This window comes from Heloderma suspectum, chromosome 5, assembly GCF_057233095.1.
Source record: "Heloderma suspectum isolate Gila_16-S chromosome 5, 16-S_ref, whole genome shotgun sequence".
NCBI classification, from domain to species: domain Eukaryota; kingdom Metazoa; phylum Chordata; class Lepidosauria; order Squamata; family Helodermatidae; genus Heloderma; species Heloderma suspectum.
Genome location: NC_139462.1, coordinates 231,682,909 through 231,706,699, shown reverse-complemented (window position 1 = coordinate 231,706,699; position 23,791 = coordinate 231,682,909). Strand labels below are relative to the sequence as shown.

Genomic DNA, 23,791 nt, shown 5'->3' with positions numbered 1-23,791 from the left:
CGATGCTGAGATGGCCCCTGGAAAGACCCGGGTCGAAATCCTGACTCAGCCATAAGGCTCGCCCAGTGGGCCATTCAGTCTCAACTGGCCTGACCCACCTCGCAGGATTGTTGAGGAGATAAACAGGGAGGGGCCTGGGAAACACAGTGGGTTGGAACCAGACTGAGACTGGATCAACTGTGCTGGCGGAAGCGGGCATCCCCGCCCCTTCTGTCCCACAGAAGCCCCTCCCACCCCCTGAAAGCGCTGCACAGAGAGTCAGGAGGCCTTGCTGAACAGGGCGAGCTGTGGTGTGGCAGGGGAGGAGGGATCCCCCTAAATCAGGCCAAGGCACCTTCCGCAATCACAGCCCTTCCTCTTGCGGAAGGCAGGTCCTGGGTGCAGCCCAGTAGGTGCCCTCCTGCCCTGAGTTCCCTGGAGGAAGCGGAAGATAAAAATACCATTGCCAATTACAATGTGCTTATTTATAGAGCGCCAGCAGCACACAGGGCACCATCTGGGCTCCCCCCCCGTGCTGCTCTGCTTGCGCAGGCATCTAATTTTAGGCACCGCGGCTTCTGGGGGCAGGTTCCCACTGAGTGGCTGGAGCCAGTGTCAAGCTCTTTCCCCCCATCTGGGTCCCCGCCCACAGTTACGAAGGCAGCTGAGGTCCTCCAGCAGGCGCCGTTCGCCAGCGTCCCCCTGGGACCCGTGCTTCGCAGAGTCAGGGAAGAGAGAGCGGAAAGGAAGAGGTGGGGTCTAATGGACTGAAACGTGGGGAAGATGTTGGTGAGGGAATGCCCAGGGCCTGACCCCCAAACCTCTGTTTCAGTGCCAAAAGCCCACTGTAAAAGAGCGCCAAGCAGTGGCGGCTGGTGGCTCTGATGTCAGTGTGGCGGTAAACCTGCTCCAGGTTTCTGTCAGAACCGGTCAGAACGCTCAAGGAGCTACCCGAGGTGCTTTGCATCAGAGCCACCAGCCTCCACTGGTTCCAAGGAACAATAAAGCTGCCCTTACGTGGGTGCAAATGCCTTCCCCTCATCACTGTGTGCGCCTGAAGCCTTTCAGAATGACTGGAACTTTTATTCCTGCCCCCCTTTGATGCGGACTGTTTCTATTTTTAAGATGATTGCTTGCAATTGTGCAATTGGCTGTGATTTTGTATGTTCTGCCTTGCAATTTTGTCTTTGATAATGGGTTGGAATTTCATATTTTATTATTCAGTTGTAGATCTTGTATTTTCACATCTTTTGTACGACTCTGGGGAGCTTTGGGATGAAAGGGGGCCTCCAAACCAACTTTACAATTCAAAGCGCTGGTTAGGACCTATCAAGCCCTGTAAGGTCTGGGACCAGGCTACCTGAAAGACCCCCTTCTCCCCTACAAACCAGCCTGGATTTTAAGACCTTCAGGGAGGCTCTTCTCCCTGTCGCATCACCATCACCAGCAGGTTTGGCAGAAACACAAGACAGGGCCTTCTTGATGGCTGCTCCCTGCTCTGGAACTCCCTGACAAGGTAGGGCAGGTTAGTTGCATCTTTGAGGTCCTTCTGCCAGCTGGCAGAGATGTTCTTCTTGGGAGAAGATTTTGGCCTTTGAGCTGACCTGTTAGTCACTGAAATAGGCTTTAACTACTCACTGCTGTTTTTAATATATATTGATGTGTTTTTAATCAATTGGCTTTTAAGTCTAATTATAATTTTGTATTTTATCTTGCTTTTTATTGTTGTTAGTTGCCTCGAGCACCTAGAGGAAAGGCACAATGTAAGTTTAATCAATAAGGGCAAAATCCTATGCATGTTTTGACAGAAAAAAATCCAAAAACTCCCAGCATTCCCCAGCCAGGCAAGGCTGGCTGGGGAATGCTGGGAGTTTTAAGATTTCTTTGCACCTAAGTACCTTACTTTACCACAACCCCTCCCCCACACACCTATCATTGGAGTATCAGGGTTCCACACTGGAAGGTCAAATCCTGGCTTCCCTCTCTCATAAATTAACCACTGAGATTCCAGTTTAAGGTAATAAGGCAGGAACAGAGGTTCATTTATGAAAAGAGAGGTTCTGGGGCTGAATCCTAGCTGGAAGCCATACACCCCCTAATCACATGTGTGGCAATAGGCCACGGATGCTCAGTGAAAGCACTTCGTACTTGCTCTGAGGCATTGGCCTCTTGATTGAATTACATCTTCCCAGGCCAGCTCTGCGTTACAAAGAGCGTGGCCTTATTTTGTAAGATGCCTCAATCCTTGGGAGGGGCAGAGCTCCTTGGCCTTTCAGCACTTTCCACTAGCATGGAGGCACAGTTATGGGAGACTCTTAACCTGTTGGATTTCTGCCTGGAAAGCTAGTGTTAAAAGCTTAGGAGCTCTGTGGGTAGCAGGGAAACAATAAAACCAATAAAAACACCAATCTGGGAAACCAAGTGCAGCGTCTTTACCACAAGGGAGATGAGAAGGGAAACAGGGCCATTCTCCTGGCCCTGCTGGGAGATCTCCCTCACGAAGGCTCTTCTTCCCTCAGCTGCCGCCACCACCAGCCATTCCGGCAGGCTGGACAGGGGGAGGTGAGAAGGGAAGCAGGGCCACTCTACCAGCCCTGCTGAAAGACGACTTCATTTTTTCCCTCTGCCCTCCCCATGCCTGTTTCCTTGCGTGTCGCGTCTTTTTAGTTCGTAAGCCTGCGGACAGGGACTGTCTTATCTTGCTGATTGCATGTAAGCCTCTCTGGGAGACCTTTTGGCTGAGGAGTGGAGTAAAAATATATTAAAATAGAATGAATGCATAAGTAAATGCCAGGTTCAGCTTATGAGGCCAAAGGCCTGTCTGAATGAAAACATCCTTGCCTGCTGGCGGAAGGTCACCAAAGTCAAGGCTAAACGAGCCACGGCCTACAGAGGCCAGGCAAAGGACCTCGGCTTTGGCGGCATGATGGCTGGATCTGCTTTGCTCCAGCCCGGATCCCCAGACCTCCACAGTGGCTTCTGTTCACCACACAAGTTGGCCAGTCAGCGCAATCTCAGTGCAGAATGAGCGCGGCTTGGGCGAGAACATGCTGTGGAGTCAGGTGGACGGTGGATGCCAGGATGACCCACAATACCTTGGGAGAGGAGGCCAAGGCAGGCCTGGCACTTACCTTGGAGGCCAGGTTCTCCACCAAGGCCACAATGGAGGTCTTGAAGAGCGTGGCAGCCGTCAGGGGCCGCTTGGTGACCTCCGTGATACTCTGCTTGCCCTCTGGCCACATCTCTTGTAGGACAGGGTCTGTGCTGGAGGAAAACCACAGAGGCGGAGTGAGAGGGTGCGGCAGCTGTACACACTGCCTGTCACTTATACGCCCCCACCCCCAGTTCTCCTGAAGCCCCCGACTTCCCCTTAAGGCCAGTCACAAGAGCACCGGTGATGCAGATGAGGTAACCGGATCCCATTTCAGCCACCCTCATGGCGGGGTAGCTTAAGGGTGCTGCTGCTGCTTCTTAATAATTTGTGAATGCCATCTATATCAGCTTCCCCTGACGGGGTGCCCTCCGGAGGGGCTGGCCTGCAGTTCCCAGCATCCTTGGCCAACTGGGCTAAATGGGAAAGTGCTCTGCCCAGATCTAAGGAAACTGCCTCTGATGCAACTTCCTTGAAGCTGTTTTGCATGTCATGCAGGAAGCCCCTCGCCCCTCCATACCTGTTGTACATCAGTCGCTTGAAGTCCTGGAAGAGGGTGTCCTTGTTCTTGTCGAGAAAACCCTCCACAGAATACCTGGAACACAGATTTGGGGAGGCTTTTCACCCCATCGCCAAGCTGCACTGCGGTTTGGTCACAGCATCCTTCTGTCCCTGGAAGGCGACGAGCGCCTGTCCAACGCCCCGCTGCACCCACCCAAGGGTGTTCTCTTGACAACGCCGTCCATGAGCCCAGTGCACAGACGGCACACGGACGGGGGCTCTTGGTAGCTGCTCCATAATTAGAGATGTGAAGGCTCAGGAAAGAAACTCAGAGATAGGGGGCGGGGGAGAAAACCTGTTTTTTCCAGGGACTTCTGGGGGAAAATGGGTGGGGGGTTTTCTTTCAAATTTTCTCATTCCCCCCCCCCAGGTGTTTTTTCCAGACCTTCACTTCTCTAGATATAATTACACTATATTTTATTCTTTGAGGTTTGCTTGCTTGTTTGTTTACCTAGAACACATCTAAAATCATCTCCAGCTTTGTTCATATCAAAATTGTCTCGTTTCTCTCTCCTTCTGCTTTCCACCTGTCAAGGACCCTGTGGTTTTTGCCTAAGGATGGAATTTTTTTAAAAGTAACAGCTGGATTTTATCTTTTAAAAAATGGGATAATCTACCATTTATGGTTTTTTCTTCTTCCCAGCAACCCTTGGGAGGCTCCCAGGTGTCAGTTGAAACCATCCCAGTACCTGGTAGACCCTCGTTTGACTGTCTGCAGCCCCCGTCCATCCGCTCTCCATCTGAGGTCTGTAACCAAATGCAGACTCCATGGTTTGCATAACAACCCAGTGGAGGCTGGTGGCTCAGATGTCAATGGGGTGGTGAATCCGCCCTGGGTTTCTGCCAGAACCAGCCAGAGCTCTAAAGGAGCTACCCAAGGTGCGATTTTGCTTCAGAACAAGGCCCATGCACCTCGGCCAGTCAGCAAGCTCTCAGAGCTCACTAAGCATGCTGAGTCTTCACAGCACTGCTTTTGGGTTCTTCCTCCCGCCCATTTTTTTGGATTTCTGCAGACCTAAGGCTTCCCCCGAAGCTACTAATCGTGTGTGCGGGTGGCACCGTTTTGGATCTGCAAGGATCCACACTAAGTATGTAGGATGGTGAAAATCCAGCCCACGTGGCCACCCAAGAGGAGCGAGTGTGATTGTGAGCAGCTGGTCTGAATGCCACGGACGCTTCGGCACGCCCCACATGCCCTGCGGGGGGGCAAAGCCGTCGTCAAGCCAGAGCGACACTCACGTCACGTCTCCTGCGTAGTGCTTGATCCGGAAATCCCGCCCAAACTCCATGGTCTTGTCGGTGGGGTTGAGCTGGGGACACACAAGCGGAGGTATCACGGTGACGAGGCTGCAGCACCGTAAGCCCAGCCTGGCTGAGCAAACCAGAAGGATGTTTCCGGAGCGGGCGCTGTTACCTCTGCGTACACGTGCCGCCTGGGGGCCTCATCCCATTTTGGAGAAGCTCTCGGGGGCCTCATTCCAATTGTGGGTGGGGCAAAGGGGCGGGGCCAGGACAAAAGCGGCAGGGCCAAAATACCAGTATATTTTTTCCCTAAAGCTCTGACTGCCAGCAACTGAGGCTCAGGAGAGGCATTTCAACCTTTTAGAAGAAGGGGAAACTGGACAAAAGCTGGGAATTGACCAAATAATTGGTGGCCAGGGGGCAGGGCTGGATTTGGATCTGGCCCCTGGGCGCGAGGTTCTGCACCCCTAGTAGACAATGAGACATGAGGCAGTGGTGCTGGTGGTGGGACGGGCGTTTGCAGTTGTTCATTGCTGTTTTAAAGCTGTTCTTGCATTTCACATTTCATTCAGTTCATTTCATTTATTATTTTTCTATACCGCCCCATAGCCGAAGCTCTCTCGGCGGTTCACAAGAATTTAAAAAACATTGAGATACATTGTATAAAGTCTAAAACCATTCACGTAATGACATAGAACAAACAGTACACACAACAACAACATATATGTAAAACAGTTTAAAACAATCAGACAGAGACATTCAAAGAGACTCCTTACATGATGCCAAATGCCTGAGAGAGGAGGACAGTTTTAACCTGGTGCCGAAAAGATGACAATGCTGGCACCAGGCAGGCCTCGTCAGGGAGATCATTCCATAAATGGGGGGCCACTGCGGAGAAGGCCCTCTCCATTGTTGCCGCCCTCTGAGCCTCCCACGGAGAAGGCTCCTGGAGGAGGGCCTTAGATGCAGAGCATAGCGCATGGGTTCATGCCAGGAGAGGCCTTCCATTAGGTACTGTGGTCCCAAGCCGTGTAAGGCTCTGCACTGCTGCTCGGTTTTATTTTGGTTTGTACTTTTATACTGCAGTTTTAAGCTTTTACATATTATATTGTATTTTATGCTCTATTTTGTGGTTTTAATTGTTGTGAGCTGCCCAGAGAGCTTCGGCTACTGGGCAGTATAGAAATGAAATAAATTAATAATAAATTAATAATAAATTAATAATTCTGTTTTTATATTCTACACTGCCTTGGGGGCGGGGTGTTTACAAAATAATTATTATTGCTGCCTGCCAAATCACTGGTTCCTTCCCCTTCTCCCCTCCCAGAATGCTCAGCGAAGGAGAGAAGGGCTCTCCTCCGTGCATTTCACTGCCAGGAGTCCTTCCCTTCATCTGTGTGCTGAGGAGGGCCAGGGCTGGATCTGTGCTGCTCCGAAAGAGGGTCGCCACATCACTCTTACCTTCCTGCTGGCATAGTGGGGGTGCTTGCAGAGCCGGGTGTTCATGGACTCCAGGAAGAGGGAGTCCGTGACTTTCCCCACCGTCAGACAGGCCTCGTCCAGGACAGCGATGATGCCCTTGTGCGGTTCTTCCACCAGGTCCACGATGATTTGATTGTTGAAATATTCAATCTGCCAAGGGCAAGGCGGAGGCATGAGCGGGCGGGAGAGCAGTGCAAGAAGTCCACAGGGCGCCTTTGTGTGCATCCACCTGGGCAGGCTGGGAGCATGGAAAGGGCACGTTCGGGGCTGATTACTCAGGGGTGGACCCAGATGGGTTCTGGCCTCAAAACCAGGCATGCCTCCATGGCTGCCTAGAGCGGCACTGCGTGGAGAGGGGCAGCAGCCCACGGAAGTGATCTTGGGCATGGCCCGTTCACAGCAGGAGCAAAAGGGAGGAAGAAGGCCCGACACTAGACAGAGCTGTGCGGAAAGGACGTCAGCAGCACCTCGCAGGACAGGTGAGGAGACAGGGAGCCCCGCCAAAGGCGTCTGGCATGTGCAAATAAGCAGTAGCAGAGGACAGGAGGTGGCAGGGTGGCCAGGTGTCCTCTTTTACAGAGAACCGTCCTCTGTTTGAAGGGCTGTCCTGCCCAATTTTGGTTTAAAGGATAGAGAAAATGCATTGCCCCTCCCCAGTGAGCCCCTGGATGGCAGGCTGAGCATCAGGCACACAGCTGCCCTGGTCCCAGTCCTCCCCACTAGGGTGAGATGTACTGTACTTCTATTTAAATTCTAAACATTATTTCTAAATTTGCATCGATGCCTATAAATCACCACATGCAAATCTTCTGCAAATGTGTGACCTCTTTTGTCCTCTGTGTGGGCGTTTGGATTCAGGCCTCCGAGGACAAACCTCGGCCATGCTGGCCCTCACAGCATTGGCGGGGGAGGGGTGGGGAAGCTGAGCCTGCCAAATTTCTGCCTGCCAGCCAGCCGGGTGTTAACAGCAGAGGAACAGGGCCAGTAAAAAAAAGCAGGGCAGGGGAGTGGCAATCGTACAAGGCCCCTGTGAGGTGGTCTCCTTAAGCACCCAGCCCCCTGGCATCCCCACTGCCAACATCTTATCACCCAGGGCACCCACCCCCTCACGATCCGGTGCCCTCCAAATGTGTGAGACTACCATTACCCCTCTTGGCTGTGCTGGCTGGGGTGATGGGAGTTGTAGTCCAACAGGTCTGGAGGGCACTGGGTTAGAGAGGGCTGCCTTGGGGGGAAAATACTTGGAAATGTCATCCTCAGTGCCCCCGATCCTTGGAACATCCAGGCCGTATCCCCCATCCTGCCACAGTTCCCACCCGGCCCCTCGCCAGGCCCCACTGCAACTCACGTGCTGCCACTCGATGCCCTCGCGCTGGTACTCGGCCTGTTCCTGCTGCAGGATCAGCTCGATGAACAGCTGCTGCAGCTTCTCGTTGCAGTAGTTGATGCAAAACTGCTCAAAGCTGAAAGGGGTGGGCATGGGCAAGGCTCAGGATCCAGCCAGCAACACACACACACACACACACACACACACAGAGCAAAGGGGATCCTGGCCCGCTTCTCCCTCCTGCCCAGAGCTGGAAGCAGGGGAGGCTGGTGGCTCCAATGCCAATAGGATGGTGAATCTGCTCCAGGCTTGCAGAAGCACCTTGGAGAGCTCCGTTAGAGTTCTGGCTGAAACCCGGAGCAGACTCACCAACCCACTGATATCAGCGCCACCAGCCTCTGCTGCATAGAGTTGAGAGAGACCTTGGAGGACATCTCATCCAACCCCTTGCTCAGCACAGGACACAACTACAGGGGCTGTAGCTCCGTGGCAGAGCCCCTCGTGCAGAGGGTCCCAGGTTCGATCCTTGGCATCTCCAAGGAGAGCATGAAAAGCACCTGGCGGAAACCCCAGGGATCCATTGCTGCCAGTCAGAGTTGACAGTACTTTATAACAGTATAAGGCAGCTTCCGATGTTCCTGTATTTGGAGAGCCCCACCACCTCCTGAGGCACACTGACCCACAGGTGATGAACTAATGCTTGGCCAGAATCTTCTTCCCTGCAACTTCCACTCATTGGGTTTTGTATCAAACAATATAATGATATTTTTTAGCTACAATGAAATTTAAAAATGATTCTCTCTCTCTCTCACACACACACGCGCACACACACACACACACACACACACTTCTTATTTTGTCTCCCCTACACCCCACAAACACATTAGAAATCATTGGATGTGGAGAAGAGAATCTGCCTCCAGTACTGCATATATCGGGGGTGCACTTACTTTAACCATTTTTTTCCTACTAGAGTCGCCAAGGTCCACTGATGTGCTTTCAATTTACAAAGCAAGAGTACATTCTCGGGATCTCTTAGGGCGCAATCCTATGCACGTTTAGGCAGAAAAAAAGTCCTACAACTCCCAGCATGCCCCACGCTAGCTGGGGGATGCTGGGAGTTGTAGGACTTTTTGTCCGTCTAAACTTGCATAGGATTGCACCCTAAATCACTGAAGCATAATGAACTGGTGTAATTTGTTCCCAAGTATTTATGCTTCAGGCCGAGTCCATCAGCCTTTGCAGGGATGACAACAATATGGTCCTCCAGAAACAGGCCAGTGGTTCCACACTGGACAGGGGTGGGGGGGGGTGTTTGCCATTTGCCATTTTCCCCGGGTGAATGTTATCTACCTGTTGTTGTCAAAGATCTCAAAGCCATAAATGTCCAGGACACCAATCACAGTGTTCTTGCCATGGATCCGGGCATCATAGTTCTTCACCTCAATGACTGTGTTGATACGGGCTACGATCCAGCAGAAAAGCCGCTCATAGATCGCCTGTGGATGAAGACACGGAGATGGCTGCATGGTTGTCTTTTTGCTTTCACTTCTGAACAGAGTTTTCAGACTCGAAATGACCTCCGTAAAATGCACTTTGCATGTTACTTTCCTGTTCATACTTGCATGAGAATATATACATCTGACATATATGTTTGTGGGAGGAGGAAAAAGCAGATTACAGTAGGTAGAGGAAACAGCAATCCTGCCCACACTAAAACAGATAATAACTATTGGTGATATAGAAAAGGAAGGAGAAAATAAGACATTTGTTATGCATTTAGTGTGTTTAGGGGCTCACCAGGCTGCAAATGCTGACAAACGTCTTCTAGACTCTGGGCCTACACTCCCCTGCTCATCCTCCCTGCCTGCCCTGCTTCTCTCGATGCCATTGGCTGATTTACCCTGATGTCAGAGTAGGCTTGTGCTGATGGGTGGATGGGGGTGGATGAGCCGTGGATGCAGCTGGCGTGGCTTCTCTGACTTCACAGAGCAGCAAGGCAGCCAAGGGCTGAGCACAAAGGAAAAGCAGGGATTTGGGTTCCAAGGCCCACGACTCTTTATGAAATTAAAACACTCAAGGAGGGCTTATAAGACATGGGCTTCTGAACCACCGTCTTTGTGGTGCAAAATAGTTGGGGAGTATGACAGAGAAGCAGGCCAAACAACTGCTGCTTATAATACATGACAACAACTAAAGAACTGCCAACTTCTCTCACTGTGATATTAAACTGCATGTAATTTCCTTTTACTTCCCATTAGTGAATGGACCCGGCTTTGCATGGGTTGGAATTGCCCTTCGTCTGATGCAGTGAAGCCTTCAAGGAAAGTCACGCAACGATCAGAGTTGGACATCTTGTGCCTGCCCTGTCTGAGTGAAGCCATGCCCGCTGGCACCCTAGGCACAGCCCCTGCTATGGTACATCCCTGTCACCCCCCTAAGGAAGCAGTCTGTCCATGACTTTCCCCTAAGGGGAGCTGCCCCACAGAAATGAAGAAGAGGCAGGCATATAATTGTCTCCCTTGGCCTACTAATCTCCTGTGGCTTCAAACTGTATGGACTGCAAAGCTATGTGCTGATTAGAGAAGTCAGCCATCTAGTGGCTGAAGACGTTATAGATGTTATACCACATGGACACATTTAAATTAATTAAAAGTAAACACTGCATTTTAAAAAACAAAATAACCCCATGGTGCACACCCCTAGGGACTCCTTCATATATGTGCCAAGTTTCAGGTGTTTAGGTTTCATGGTCTTGACACTGTGGCGCTGACAGACAAACAGATGGACAGACACACATCCTCTTTTATTAGTATAGATTATAACAAAGATAGACACCTTCACGACTTTGACAAATGAAACACTGTTATTATTTCCAAGCTTCCTGAAAAGGTTTTCAAATATCACCAAACAGAGGAAATCATAGGTCTCTTTCTCCAACCCAGACAAGGTGGGTGGCACCATTTTCATAGTTCCATCCAGGGCGCTGAAACGTCTCTGGCCAGTAACTAGGGCACAAATCCTTTCCAGACCGGTTGCCACAGTTACCTTGGCACAGGCATCTCTTGCGTAGTTGGCTTCATTGGTGCTGTGGCGCTTTTGGATGACATCACCGCCCCCAGTGGCCACCGTCCGGTGCAGGAGGGTGTTAAGGAGGCTCTCTGGTTCTGTCGAGGTCAACTCCGCAAGGTAGGAAACCAGCTCGGTGTTTTCTACCTCCATGTCATCCCCTGTGGCAACAAAGCGCACATTGCCCTGGGAAAGCCAATGGGAGAGAAGTCACCATCAGACAGCAGCAAGCCAAAGCCAAAGAAAGGACTGCCCCCACATGGCAGCCATATTCCACCTAGGGTGGCCTTTAATGGCTCACAAAAAAGAGGAAATTTGTCACCGAAAAAGAGGACAAAATAGGACACATATTGGCATAAAATTTGCATTTGCTAATTTATGTGTCAGTGAACATTTAGAAATAATTATTATAATGTAAATAAGAACATAGTACAGCTCGCTATCCCCTTCATGGATCACTGCCTTGTTGTGGCGAAGGGGCTTGCGTAACTCAGTGAAGCCATAAGCTGTGCCGTGCAGGGCCACCCAAGATGGACAGGTCATGGCAGAGAGTTCTGACAAAATGTGGTCCACTGGAGAAGGAAATGGCAACCCACTCCAGTATTCTTGCCAAGAAAACCCCATGGAACGTATCACAAGGCTAAAAGATATGATGCCGGAAGATGAGCCCCTCAGGTCGGAAGGTGTCCAATATACTACTGGGGAAGAGCAGAGGGTATTTCCAAGTAGCGCCAGAAAGAGTGAAGCGGCTGGGCCAAAGCCGAAAGGACACTCAGCTGTGGATGTGTCTGGTGGTGAAAAGAAAATCCGATGCTGTAAAGAACAATATTGTTTAGGAACCTGGAATGTCAGATCAATGAATCAAGGTAAGTTGGAGGTGGTCAAACATGAGATGGCAAGATTGAACATCGACATCTTGGGAATCAGCGAACTAAAATGGACAGGCATGGGCGAATTTAATTCAGGTGACCATCATATCTACTACTGTGGGCAAGAATCCCTTAGAAGAAATGGAGTAGCACTCATAGTCAACAAAAGGGTGGGAAAAGCAGTACTGGAGTACAATCTTAAAAACGATAGAATGATCACAGTACGAATCCAAGGCAAACCATTCAACATCACAGTAATTCAAGTCTATGCCCCAACCACTGATGCCGAAGAAGCTGAGGTTGATCGGTTCTATGAAGACCTACAACACCTTCTAGAACTAACACCAAAAAAAGATTTATTTTTATTTTTTTTATTTATTTCATTTCTATACCACCCAATAGCCGAAGCTCTCTGGGCGGTTCACAAAAATTAAAACCAAACAACACACAATAAACAATTTAAAATATATAGACCATTAAAACCACAATATAACAATACAACCACAATAAAACCTAGCAGCAGTGCAAGAGTTTAAAATACAGATTTAAAACAGCAAAGATAAAAATTTAGAAAGCTAAAATGCTAAAATGCCTGGGAAAATAAAAAGGTCTTCACCTGGCGCCGAAAGGAGTACAATGTAGGCGCCAGGCGAACCTCACTAGGGAGCTCATTCCAGAGCCAGGGTGCCACAACAGAAAAAGCCCTCCTCCTAGTAGCCACCCGCCTCACTTCCTTTGGCAGGGGCTCACGGAGAAGGGCCGCTGATGATGATCTTAAGGTCCAGGCAGGCACATATGGGAGGAGGCGATCCTTCAGGTAACCTGGCCCCAAGCCGTTAAGGGCTTTGAATGTTAACACCAGCACTTTGAATCGGGCCCGGAAATGGACTGGCAGCCAGTGCAGCTGGAAAAGTACTGGCGTAATATGAGCTCGCAGGCCAGTCCCTGTTAACAATCTTGCTGCCCTATTTTGGACCAGCTGAAGTTTCCGGACCATTTTCAAAGGCAGCCCCACATATAACGCATTGCAGTAATCCAGACGAGAAGTTATCAGAGCATGGACAACTGTAGCTAGGCTATCTCTGTCCAGATAAGGGCGTAGTTGGTATACCAGCCTAAGCTGATAAAAAGTGCTCCGTGCCACTGAGTTCACCTGTGCCTCAAGTGACAGTTCTGGATCCAAGAGCACCCCCAAACTATGAACCTGATCCTTTAGGGGGAGTGCAACCCCCTCCAGAACAGGTTGAATATCACCTAGCCAGGCAGATGAACCACCCACTAACAGTACCTCCGTCTTGTCTGGATTGAGTTTCAGTTTATTAGCCCTCATCCAGTCCATTACCGTGCCCAGGCACTGATTCAGAACAGCCACTGCTTCACCTGGTTTTGATGAGAAAGAGAGGTAGAGCTGGGTGTCATCTGCATATTGATGGCACCTCAGCCCACACCTCCGGATAACCTCCCCCAGCGGTTTCATGTAGATGTTAAACAGCATGGGAGATAAAATAGAGCCCTGTGGAACCCCATGGCGCAATTGCCATGCCACAGAGCAATAATCCCCCAGCACCACCTTCTGGAATCGGCCATCCAAGTAGGAGCGGAACCACTGTAGTGCAGTGCCTCCAACTCCTAACCCAGACAACCTATCCAGAAGGATACCATGGTCGATGGTATCGAAAGCCGCTGAGAGGTCCAGGAGAATCAACAGGGTCGCGCTCCCCCTCTCCCTCTCCCGGCAGAGGTCATCCCACAGGGCGGCCAAGGCAGTTTCCATTCCAAAACCAGGCCTGAAGCCTGATTGAAATGGATCTAGATAATCCGTTTCATTCAAGAGTGCCTGGAGCTGGAGATGTCCTCTTCATCATAGGGGATTGGAATGCTAAAGTAGGAAGTCAAGAAATCACCGGGATAACAGACAAGCATGGTCTTGGTGTACAAAATGAAGCAGGACAAAAGCTAATAGAGTTTTGCCAAGAGAACACGCTGATCATAGCAAACACTCTTTTCCAACAGCACAAGAGACGACTCTACACATGGACGTCACCAGATGGTCAATATCGAAATCAGATTGATTATGTCCTTTGCAGTCAAAGATGGAGAAGCTCTATACAGTCAGTAAAAGCAAGACCTGGTGCTGACTGTGGCTCAGATCATGAGCTGCTTCTTGCAAAATTTCGGCTGAAATTGAAGAACGTAGGGAAAACCACTAAACCACTCAGGTATGACCTAAATCATATTCCTTATGAATATACAGTGGAGGTGAGGAATAGATTTCAGGGATTAGACCTGATAGACAGAGTGCCTGAGGAACTATGGACAGAGGTTCGTAACACTGTTCAGGAGGCAGCAACGAAATCCATTCCAAAGAAAAAGAAATGCAAGAAAGCCAAGTGGCTGTCTGATGAGGCTTTACAAGTAGCTGAGGAAAGAAGGGAAGCAAAAAGCAAGGGAGAAAGGGGAAGATCTATCCAACTGAATGCAGAGTTCCAGAGAATAGCAAGGAGAGACAAGAAGGCCTTCTTAAATGAACAATGCAAAGAAATCGAGGAAAACAACAGAATGGGAAAGACTAGAGATCTCTTCCAGAAAATCGGAGATCTCAAGGGAACGTTTTGTGCAAAGACGGGCATGATAAAGGACAAAGAAGGCAGGGACCTAACAGAATCAAATGAGATTAAGAAGAGGTGGCAAGAATACACAGAAGAACTATACAGGAAAGATCTGAATGTCCCTGATGGCCATGATAGTGCGCTCACTGAACTTGAGCCGGACATCCTAGATAGTGAAGTCAAGTGGGCCTTAGGAAGCATGACTAACAACAAAGCTAGCGGAGATGACAGTATTCCAGCCGAGCTATTTAAAATCCTAAAAGATGATGCTGTTAAAGTGCTGCATTCAATATGCCAACAAATTTGGAACACTCAACAATGGCCGCAAGACTGGAAAAGGTCAGTTTACATTCCAATTCCAAAGAAGGGCAACGCCAAAGAGTGTTCAAACTACCGTACAATTGCGCTCATTTCACATGCCAGCAAGGTGTTGCTCAAAATCCTACAAGCTAGGCTTCAGCGGTATGCGAACCGAGAACTACCGGAAGTACAAGCTGGGTTTCGAAGAGGCAGAGGAACTAGAGATCAAATCGGCAACATTCGCTGCATCATGGAGAAAGCAAGAGAATTCCAGAAAAACGTCTATTTCTGCTTCATTGACTATGCTAAAGCCTTTGATTGTGTGGATCACAACAAACTGTGGCAAATTCTTAAAGTGATGGGAGTACCAGACCACCTTACCTGTCTCCTGAGAAACCTGTACGAGAGTCAAGAAGCAACTGTAAGAACCAGACATGGAACAACCGAGTGGTTCAAAATTGGGAAAGGAGTATGACAAGGCTGCATATTGTCACCCTGCTTATTTAACTTATATGCCGAGTATATCATGAGAAATGCCGGGTTGGATGAATCAGAGGTCGGAATTAAGATTGCTGGGAGAATTATCAACAACCTCAGATACGCAGACGATACCACCCTAATGGCAGAAAGCGAAGAGGATCTCAAGAGCCTCTTGTTGAGGGTGAAAGAGGAGAGTGCAAAAGCTGGTTTGAAACTCAACATTAAAAAAACGAAGATCATGGCATCTGGCCCCATCACTTCCTGGCATATAGAAGGGGAAGAAATGGAAGCAGTGACAGATTTTACTTTCTTGGGCTCCAAGATCACCGCAGACGGTGACTGTAGCCATGAAATTAAAAGACGCTTGCTCCTTGGGAGGAAAGCTATGGCCAACCTAGACAGCATAGTAAGAAGCAGAGACATCACCTTGCCAACAAAGGTCCGTCTAATCAAAGCTATGGTTTTCCCAGTAGTAATGCATGGCTGTGAGAGCTGGACTATAGCTGTGAGAGCTGGACTGGAAGGCTGAGCGCCGAAGAATTGATGCTTTCGAACTGTGGTGCTGGAGAAGACTCTTACGAGTCCCCTGGACTGCAAGGAGGTCAAATCAGTCCATACTAAAGGAAATCAACCCTGAGTGCTCATTGGAAGGACAGATACTGAAGCTGAAGCTGAAATATTTTGGCCACCTAATGCGAAGAGAAAACTCTCTGGAAAAGACCCTGATGCTGGGAAAGACTGAAGGCAAAAGGAGAAGGGGATGGCAAAGAATGAGATGGCTAGATAGCATCACCGATGCAATGAATATGAACTTGAGCACACTCCGGGAGAGAGCGCAGGACAGGAAGGCCTGGCGTGCTATGGTCCATGGTGTCACGAAGAGTCGGACACGACTGAATGACTGAACAACAACAACAACAGCTCGCTATAATTAGGAAGACCGTGACCAGGCGACCCGTGTGCCCGCCTGCTCAGTCTGCTGTCCAGGTGCTAACTGGTGACGGGCAACAGTTCTTCTCGTTCTTTTATCTTTAAACTGGAATTGGGCAGGACAGCTCTTCAAAGAGAGGACCAGCCCCTGTAGGAGAGGACACCCACCATTCTATTTGCATATCACCAAAAGAAGAGGGAACGCATCTCAAGAAAGAAGACAAAAAGAGTACTGCATGTGAGGGGTTTTTCGCATACTTTCTTACCATGCCTTAGGAATAAACTACACATATTTAGCAAAGATCCTCCCCTGCTTGCAAAAGGTCATATATAGATATACATCTCGCTGCGGCGGGGGACCAGCAAGCCGCATGCAGCTCTCGGAGGAATTTCATGTGGCCCTCAAAACCAGGGGGCTCTCTGGATGCTGTAGGCCCACGCTTGCTCTCTGGGCCATCCCTCTGGGAATCTCTTCCTCTTCATATCAGGACAGATAAAAGGAAGGACTTCTTCACACAGTGCGGTCAAACTATGGAATCTGCTACCACCGGATGTAGCGATGGCCACCAGTTTGGATGGCTTTAAAATGGGGTTGGACAAATTCATGAAGGAGAAGGCTACTGATGGCTACTAGTCCTGATGGCTACGTGCTACCTCCAGTACCAGAGGCAGTGAGCCTATGTGCACCAGTTGCTGGGGAACATGGGTGGGAGGGTACTGTTGTGCTCATGCCCTGCTTGTGGGTTCCCGGTTGGCCACTGAGTGAGCGGAATGCTGGACTAGATGGACCCTTGGTCTGATCCAGCAGGGCTCTCCTTATGCTCTCACGTATGTGCATGTGAGGGCAGGAGGTCAAGAGGGGATGGGGTGGCACAGAGAGAGAAGGAGCCAGGCAACCTGCCAAGCTACATACCCCGCCCACTTTGGGCTCTGGCCCTGCCCACCACCACCTGCCTTCCCCACCCCACTGACTTTTCCCATGGGTCAATGCTTCAGAGGGAAAAGGCCCCCCACCCCAGGATCGGGAAGAAAAAGCAATCCCATGCAGCTGTTTCTTTAATGTATCTTGGATATTTCTGTAGCCATTTTTGTTCCCTCGCTGTTGTGCCAAGGACCCACCCCCAGTATCTGGGGGCAAAATGCCTTCATTTACCAAGTGTAAGATGGCCGCCAGGGTCTTGTAGACGGACGCCATCTCTCCCGAAGTGAAACCGATCACCTTCATCGCATCTGCAACGGCTCGGTGGCTGGATTTATCACTCTCCAGGGACTAGAGGGGGGCATGCGGGGGTGGGGGAAAGAATGGCAAAGGGATAAAGCCGGCGCAAGAATGAGGTGAGATACGAATACCACATCTTGCCATTGCCCCGCAAAATAAGAAAAATAAGAAAATAAAAAAATTAAGAAAATAAGAAAAATTAAGAAAATAAGAAAAATTAAGAAAATAAGAAAAATAAGAAAAGATAGCTTCTGTTAGCATTTGTGTGAACCCAATGCCAGAGAACAATCACCCCATCCTGCCTCCCTCCAGATGTATTAAACTACAACACCCATCACACCCAACAAACAGGGCCAAGCTGGCTGGGGACCATGGGAGTGGTAGTCCAAAGCACCCGAAGGGTGCCAGCTTGGGGACAGCTGCTCTAAGTACTATTTATGTTTTACTGTGTTGCTGTATTTCATGGTTTGCAGCTTTGTCTTGTAAACCTCCCAGAGAGCTTTGGCTCAAGGGCGGTGTACAAATGTAATGAATAAATAAAATAAATAAAACGATTATCAAGTTGGGCCGGCATCATGGGAGTGGCTGGTGCCTCTCTTTGGCCCATGCTCAATCCGGCGGAAAGCTCCGCAGCCAGGTAGCCCCCAGCGCCTTGCAGGATGCATTTCCGATTTGCCACGTTTAATTCCACTTCTGGCCTCCAAGACCAGCTGGGAGTTTCAGTGCCTTTCGCCTGGAACCGAAGCAAGAGTGCCGCACAGTGGCAGTTCTGGAGACTGTGAGAGCAGTGACTAACTCTGTCCCACCCACCCTGCAAATCCACTGGGAATAACCACGATACTTGAATTCTGGAGTAAAAATGTTACCTGGGATTCCAGCGAAGGGGGAGGGTTTTGTTTTTGTTTTTTTGCCAAGAAACACTCAGCTTCAGTGTTGGGGTGTACGGCACTGAAGTGTCAGGGACTAGCCCCTGAAATCTGTAGTTGCTCCCTCTCCTCCACCACGTTTTTAGGATTAGCCTGGCTACAATTCCCCACGCCCTGGCAACATCCTGCCTGGATTATTACAATGCCTTGTATGTGGGGCCACCTCTAAAGCTGGTCCAGACCCCTCAGGCAGTGCAGAATAGAGCAGCCAGGCTGGGTCCTGGGACCGGCCCTTTCTAATGTATTTCTACGGTGCCGCGTTGGTTTTGGGCCCGACTGAAAGCGTTCGTGCTCGAGCCCTAAATGGCTCAGGACCAGTCTGCCTGAGCGAGCACCTTCTCCCATATGCTCCTGCCTGGATGCTTGGATGGCACCAGGTTGGGGGAGGCTGGCTTACGAGGGGCATTTTTATTAACCCAGGTGAAAACTCACACTGCTGTCGGCGCCCTCTCTGGTGAACCTGTAGGCGGAGGGATCTCTGCAGAGGCGGAGGGAGTCCAATAAGGCGTCTGGGGCACCAAGGAGCAACTGTGAGGAACAAGGGTTATGGAGCTTTCGAATCCGAGCCTGTGCAGCCAGACTTGGAAAGCCGTGTCTTCGGAAGAGAACACGGCATGCAATGCGATCGGGGAAGGAAGGAGGCAGGCAAGCCAGAGAGCCACAGTCATGCTGTCAATCGGGGTGAGTGACATGCGGGCCACACGCAGCCCGCCGTGGCTATTTGCGCGGCTCCCACCCAGCCCCTGCTCCCACCACTGCCGGCACCCAGCGAGGCTACTGTTCGACGGGACCCAGTTTGTTGCTTCTGAGATCTAAACTACGCTCCGCATTAAGGTCACGTCTGATGTAACCACCTGGGATTGGGTGTTCTCTAGAGGCTCCTCAGCCCTTTGCCCAAGGCCAGGCGCAGCCCCTGCTAACTGGGAGTGACAACAGCTGGAGTTGGTGGGGAGTCCCAGCCTCTTGGGGGCCAGGGCGGCCCACCCAGGGGCTGAGCTGGTGATTGCCTAAAGGGATATCTGCCTTGGGTTGCCAGGGCTGGGCTTTAAAAGCAGGCTGAGGCCGAGGCCGAGGCATGGGGTCTTCCTTCATCCTGGTGGCCCTGTACCTGCAGACGGCTGGTTGCTATCCGGGGAGATCCATACTTAGGTATGTAAGGATAGGCCAGGTAGATTTATTGTTTAGGCTTGGGTGTGCGTTCATGAAGCTCTCTGTATATAGTTAAGTGATTTGTTTTATTTAATTTTATTTATTATTAAATTTATTAATCGCCCATCTGGCTGGTCACCCAGCCCCTCTGGGCGATGTACAACATACAATAAAACAGTTTAAAACAATAAAATTCTACAATAAAAACATTTTCTAAAATACCCTAACCCACCCCAAATGCTTTGTACCCTCTTTGGCTTTGTACCCTCTTGTGTAACTTGCTACTTCCATTCTTCCCTTTCCCTCTACCCCTTTATTCTGAACTTAATAAACCTTTACCCAACCTTTAGTTGGTGTGATCTCTCTGCATAACCCCAGTGCTAATTTCAGTGCCTCTTGGCCTAGGTGGGCGACTACCGGGTATTGGGGGGGACTGGAAGGCCGGGTTTGGCCAGTCCTATTTGGGAAGGAGAGCCGGGATCAGGTCCTGAGCGGTTCTACCTTGCAGGGAGGTTGGGGCTGGTCCCAGCGGATCCTTGACAATGATCCTAACATTTTAATTTACTCAAGTGGAAGTGTGTGGGGCCTTAATCTGGCACCAAAGGAGTGTTTTTTCTTTCTTTCACCCCCGCACACATGTGTGGCCGGGGGGGGGGGGGAGTAAATTTAAAGGAAAGAAATGGCTGGGTGGGAAGGTTTAACCTCCCCCAACCCACATCTGGTGGTCCCAATCCAGAACAGGGACCACTTGCACTAGAGTAAATAAAAAGCTTAGGTTCACCTACATGCCACACACTTCATGTAGGGTGCAGTTTAGCCCTGAGTACCAAGAAGCAGAACAAGAATGAGGAGGAATCCCAAGGGAAAGAGATGGAGTTGAGTCTCCTTCTGGAAGTCTGGGCTCACCTGATAGAAGGCGTGGAAGTTCCTTTCGCCTGGCTGCTGTTTGAGGATGCGAGACTGCAAGGGAACAGGAATGTGTCAAGGAAGGAATTTTTTTGCCAGTACCACCTACTTCTGGTATCAAGCATGCAAGCTTTCCAGTTAGACAGGACACTTGCTGAGACAGGATAGGAAGACTGTTAAATCTGACCATCTTTCTCATGCAGAGTCTCTGGAAGTCCACATGGCCACAATCACCCTTCAGAGCAAAGAATATGGCAAACAGAACCTTGGGCAGAACCTGGAGAATCTTATTTACACCAAAGTGTCTAGGCCTCAGTGTCATAGAGAAAAATAGCCATGCTGGCTGGGAATAATGGGAACTGCAGTCCAACAGATCTGGAGGGAACAGGTTGGAGAAGGCTGCACTTTGCCAAAAAAAATCTTTATCCTTCAGGAACATCACTGGCTAATCCTAAATCTACTGCAAGGAATACAGAAGTTAAATTCCGAGCTGGAAGAAGTCAGAGTATGTAGGACAACAACCCTCCCCCCCACCCCACAAGCAGACACTCCACACACCGTACCTTCTCCAGAAGGTAGTTGTTGATGTGGCCTCCCGTGGGGTCCCCTTTGAAGTCAAAGTTGATGTCCATGTACTTGCCGAATCGGCTGGAGTTGTCGTTGCGGTTCGTCTTGGCGTTGCCAAAAGCCTCCAGGACACAGTTGGACTTGAGCAAAACATTCTTCACCCTGCAGGGGGGAAAGGACGTGGGGGGGGGGGGACAGGGGATGGAATAACGAAATGAGGAGGGAGGCAAGATGTGACAGCACCGGTGTGATGCACCTAGAAAAGGATATTGTAGAGTGGTAAAAGAACAACTAGAACGATCAAGGGGCTGGAGCATCTCCCCTACGAGGGAAGGTTACAACACCTGGGATTGTTTAGCTTGGAAAAAAGGAGGGTCAGGGGAGAAGCAATAGAGGGGTACAAAATTATGCAGGTGTGGAGAATGTGGATAGGGAGACATTTTTCTCTCTCTCTCAGAATACTAGAACCCAGTGGGGTCACTCCATGAAGCTGATTAGTGGGAGATTCAGGACAGATGAAAGGAAGGACTTCCTCACACAGCACATATTTAAACTATGGAATTGGCTACCACAAGACGTTGTGATGGCCACCAACCTAGATGGCTTTAAAAGGGGATTGGACAAATTCATGGAGGAGAAGGCTATCAGTGGCTACTAGTCCTGATGGCTCTGTGCTACCTCCAGTGTCAGAGGCAGGATACCTATGTACACCAGTTGCTGGGGAACATGGGCAGGAGGGTGCTGTTGCACTCGTGCCCTGCTTGTGGGTTTCCTGTGGGCAGCTGGTTGGCCACTGTGTCAACAGAATGCTGGACTGGATGGACCCTTCGTCTGATCCAGCAGGGCTGGCTGGGAAATGCTGGGAGTTGTAGAACCTTTCTGCTTCAACATGCATAGGATTGTGCCCTAAGATTGTAAGCCTGTGGGCAGGGACTGGCTTGCTTTACTGATTATATGTAAGCCAATCCAAGAGTGTTTTTGGCTGAGGAGCTGACTGAAATTCTTCACATCAATAAATACAATAATTAAAAATAGCTGCTACCATAGCCAATGGCCAGAGAAAGGCCGGCCCTGCGTGCATGCATCCAGCTTCTTTGAAATGTCCTCCCCAAAGCGACTTACCTTTCCACCTCAGCCCTCTGGGTGGGGTTTGTGATGGCAGCAATATACTGCATGATATACTTGCTGGCTTCGGTCTTCCCTGCACCACTTTCACCTAAAAGACCAATCAATGCCTTGAGAAAGGGAACACGGGCGGGGAACGGCTTTAATAGATACACTGACTAGGGCAAGGATAGGCCGCCATTTTGGGCCGTGGGCACATTTGGCCATTTGAGAAACTTTCTAGGGCACGACCACAAAATGGCTACCATGGGAGGTGCGGCAAAGGACAAGTAACCTGCCCCAAAGACTGCGTACAAGGCAGAGGTCAAATCTGAGCCCCAACACGCTTTTAAAGGAACACAATTCCTTTAAACGCGCAGTTTTCAGCACCAACAGAAACCTACTTCACAGCAACACCAGTTGCCAGTAAGAAAATGTGTTAATTTAAAATAAAGTGGGAGGGGTTGGGCATCTTGGCTTCTGCCAAGCAAGGTGTCTAGTGGTGCACTGGCACCAAAGGTACCACATTGCCGGCTGTCGAGTGCCAAACTGCCCCATGTCTTTGCAGTCAAACAAAGAAGTCGATCTCTTAGCAAATAGCCTTTACTATGCGAATCAGACAGATCAATAGCGTTTCAGGCTACAGAAGTTCTCAGCCTCCAGCAGCCTAGAGCTAAGATCTCTAGCTAGCTTTGCACAATGCTACATAAGCTACCCGAAGATCCCTTTGATGGGTGCACTATTGCTAGGAGAGCCGCAGTGAAACTGGCGCCAGCCCACAGCACGAAACCTGAGTGGCGTTTCTAGACCCTCAGGACCTCTTTTGATGGGCAACCTTGTAGAATGCTTCACTTCCCAAAGTTGCTCCTCCCTCTTGCCCCGAGGTCTCATTCTGGCATCTGTCACTCCCAACTCCTCCCTCCCCGTAAGGTCTTGTCTTCCCACATATGAAGAAGTTTCTGTTTGGCTTTGAACCCACTGATTAATTGGCATCTGGGCAGATTCCAGTCTCCCCCTGTCTCCCTGCTCTGTCTCCTGAAACCTTGGTAAATCCCCCACCACTTCACCCTCTTCCTCATCAGATCCTGAGTCAGTTCCTACGCCCTCTCGAGATGCTTCTGCAGAGGTGCTGGGCCCAACCCTTACAGCAACCCCTGGACTAGGGCCCAATCGCATGGTCAGCAGAATGAGATGGTAGTTCGGGCTGTACCACTTCAGACTGTACCGTGTGTGTGTATTATTACATTTTGGAATGCTCCCACACAATAAAATTAAAAGCAAAAAAACTCTCGGGCAGGAAAAGACTATAACAACACAGAGGAAGGTCCCAGCTGCCACACTTTTTTCTACTTGTAGGGAGTTTGGTGTTTATGTGTTTATAAAAATGGAGAGCATTCAAAAATGTGATCCCCACCTGCAGCCTGAAATGGCACAACCCACTGCACCCCCTCAGGACATTAGCATTTCATTCTGCTGCAAGCTCTGCCCCCCCAAATAACATGTGTTAAAGCTGGCAGTGTTTATTCAAAATGGCACTCTGCACAAGCTCGGTGGCACTTGTCTTGTTTATTGCTTCACCTGTTCCACAGCTAAGTGGACTGAATACTGAAAACAAGTTCTGGGACTAAGCCCTGATGGGGCCTGGGTCTTCAGCCCACAAAGTGACTAAGTAATATCATAACAACCAGACCTACAAAAGAATAAGGCTGCAACGTTCAATCCGTTATATTAAATGATTTTTTAAAACTGGAATCAACTAAAAAGAATTGTATATAATTATCATAACAAAAACAAAGGCTGAACATTTTTTACTTCAGAATTCTTCTGTTTACTCCTATGCAAAGATAATCAATAGATTAATCAACTAACATCTAGTACAATTAATCAACTAAGATTTCTTCAGTTTGGTAGAAAAGTCAAA

The 23,791-nt window shown here is 49.6% G+C and overlaps 1 protein-coding gene across 2 annotated transcripts in view; it reads right to left on the bottom strand.

The window, feature by feature from the left end:
• MYO1G (myosin IG) overlaps positions 1-23,791 on the bottom strand; it is an 84,147-nt gene that overhangs the window by 41,438 nt on the left and 18,918 nt on the right. For both annotated transcript variants that reach the window (XM_084859591.1, XM_084859592.1), the window contains exons 3-14: positions 21,889-21,982; positions 20,763-20,928; positions 20,200-20,253; positions 18,577-18,672; positions 17,153-17,269; positions 10,791-10,997; positions 9,096-9,241; positions 7,764-7,878; positions 6,395-6,565; positions 4,931-5,001; positions 3,651-3,725; positions 3,111-3,243 (exon numbers count right to left, since the gene is read on the bottom strand). In XM_084859591.1, coding sequence (XP_084715717.1) covers positions 3,111-3,243; positions 3,651-3,725; positions 4,931-5,001; positions 6,395-6,565; positions 7,764-7,878; positions 9,096-9,241; positions 10,791-10,997; positions 17,153-17,269; positions 18,577-18,672; positions 20,200-20,253; positions 20,763-20,928; positions 21,889-21,982 — 1,445 coding nt within the window. The remainder of the gene's footprint in view (positions 1-3,110; positions 3,244-3,650; positions 3,726-4,930; positions 5,002-6,394; positions 6,566-7,763; positions 7,879-9,095; positions 9,242-10,790; positions 10,998-17,152; positions 17,270-18,576; positions 18,673-20,199; positions 20,254-20,762; positions 20,929-21,888; positions 21,983-23,791) is intronic.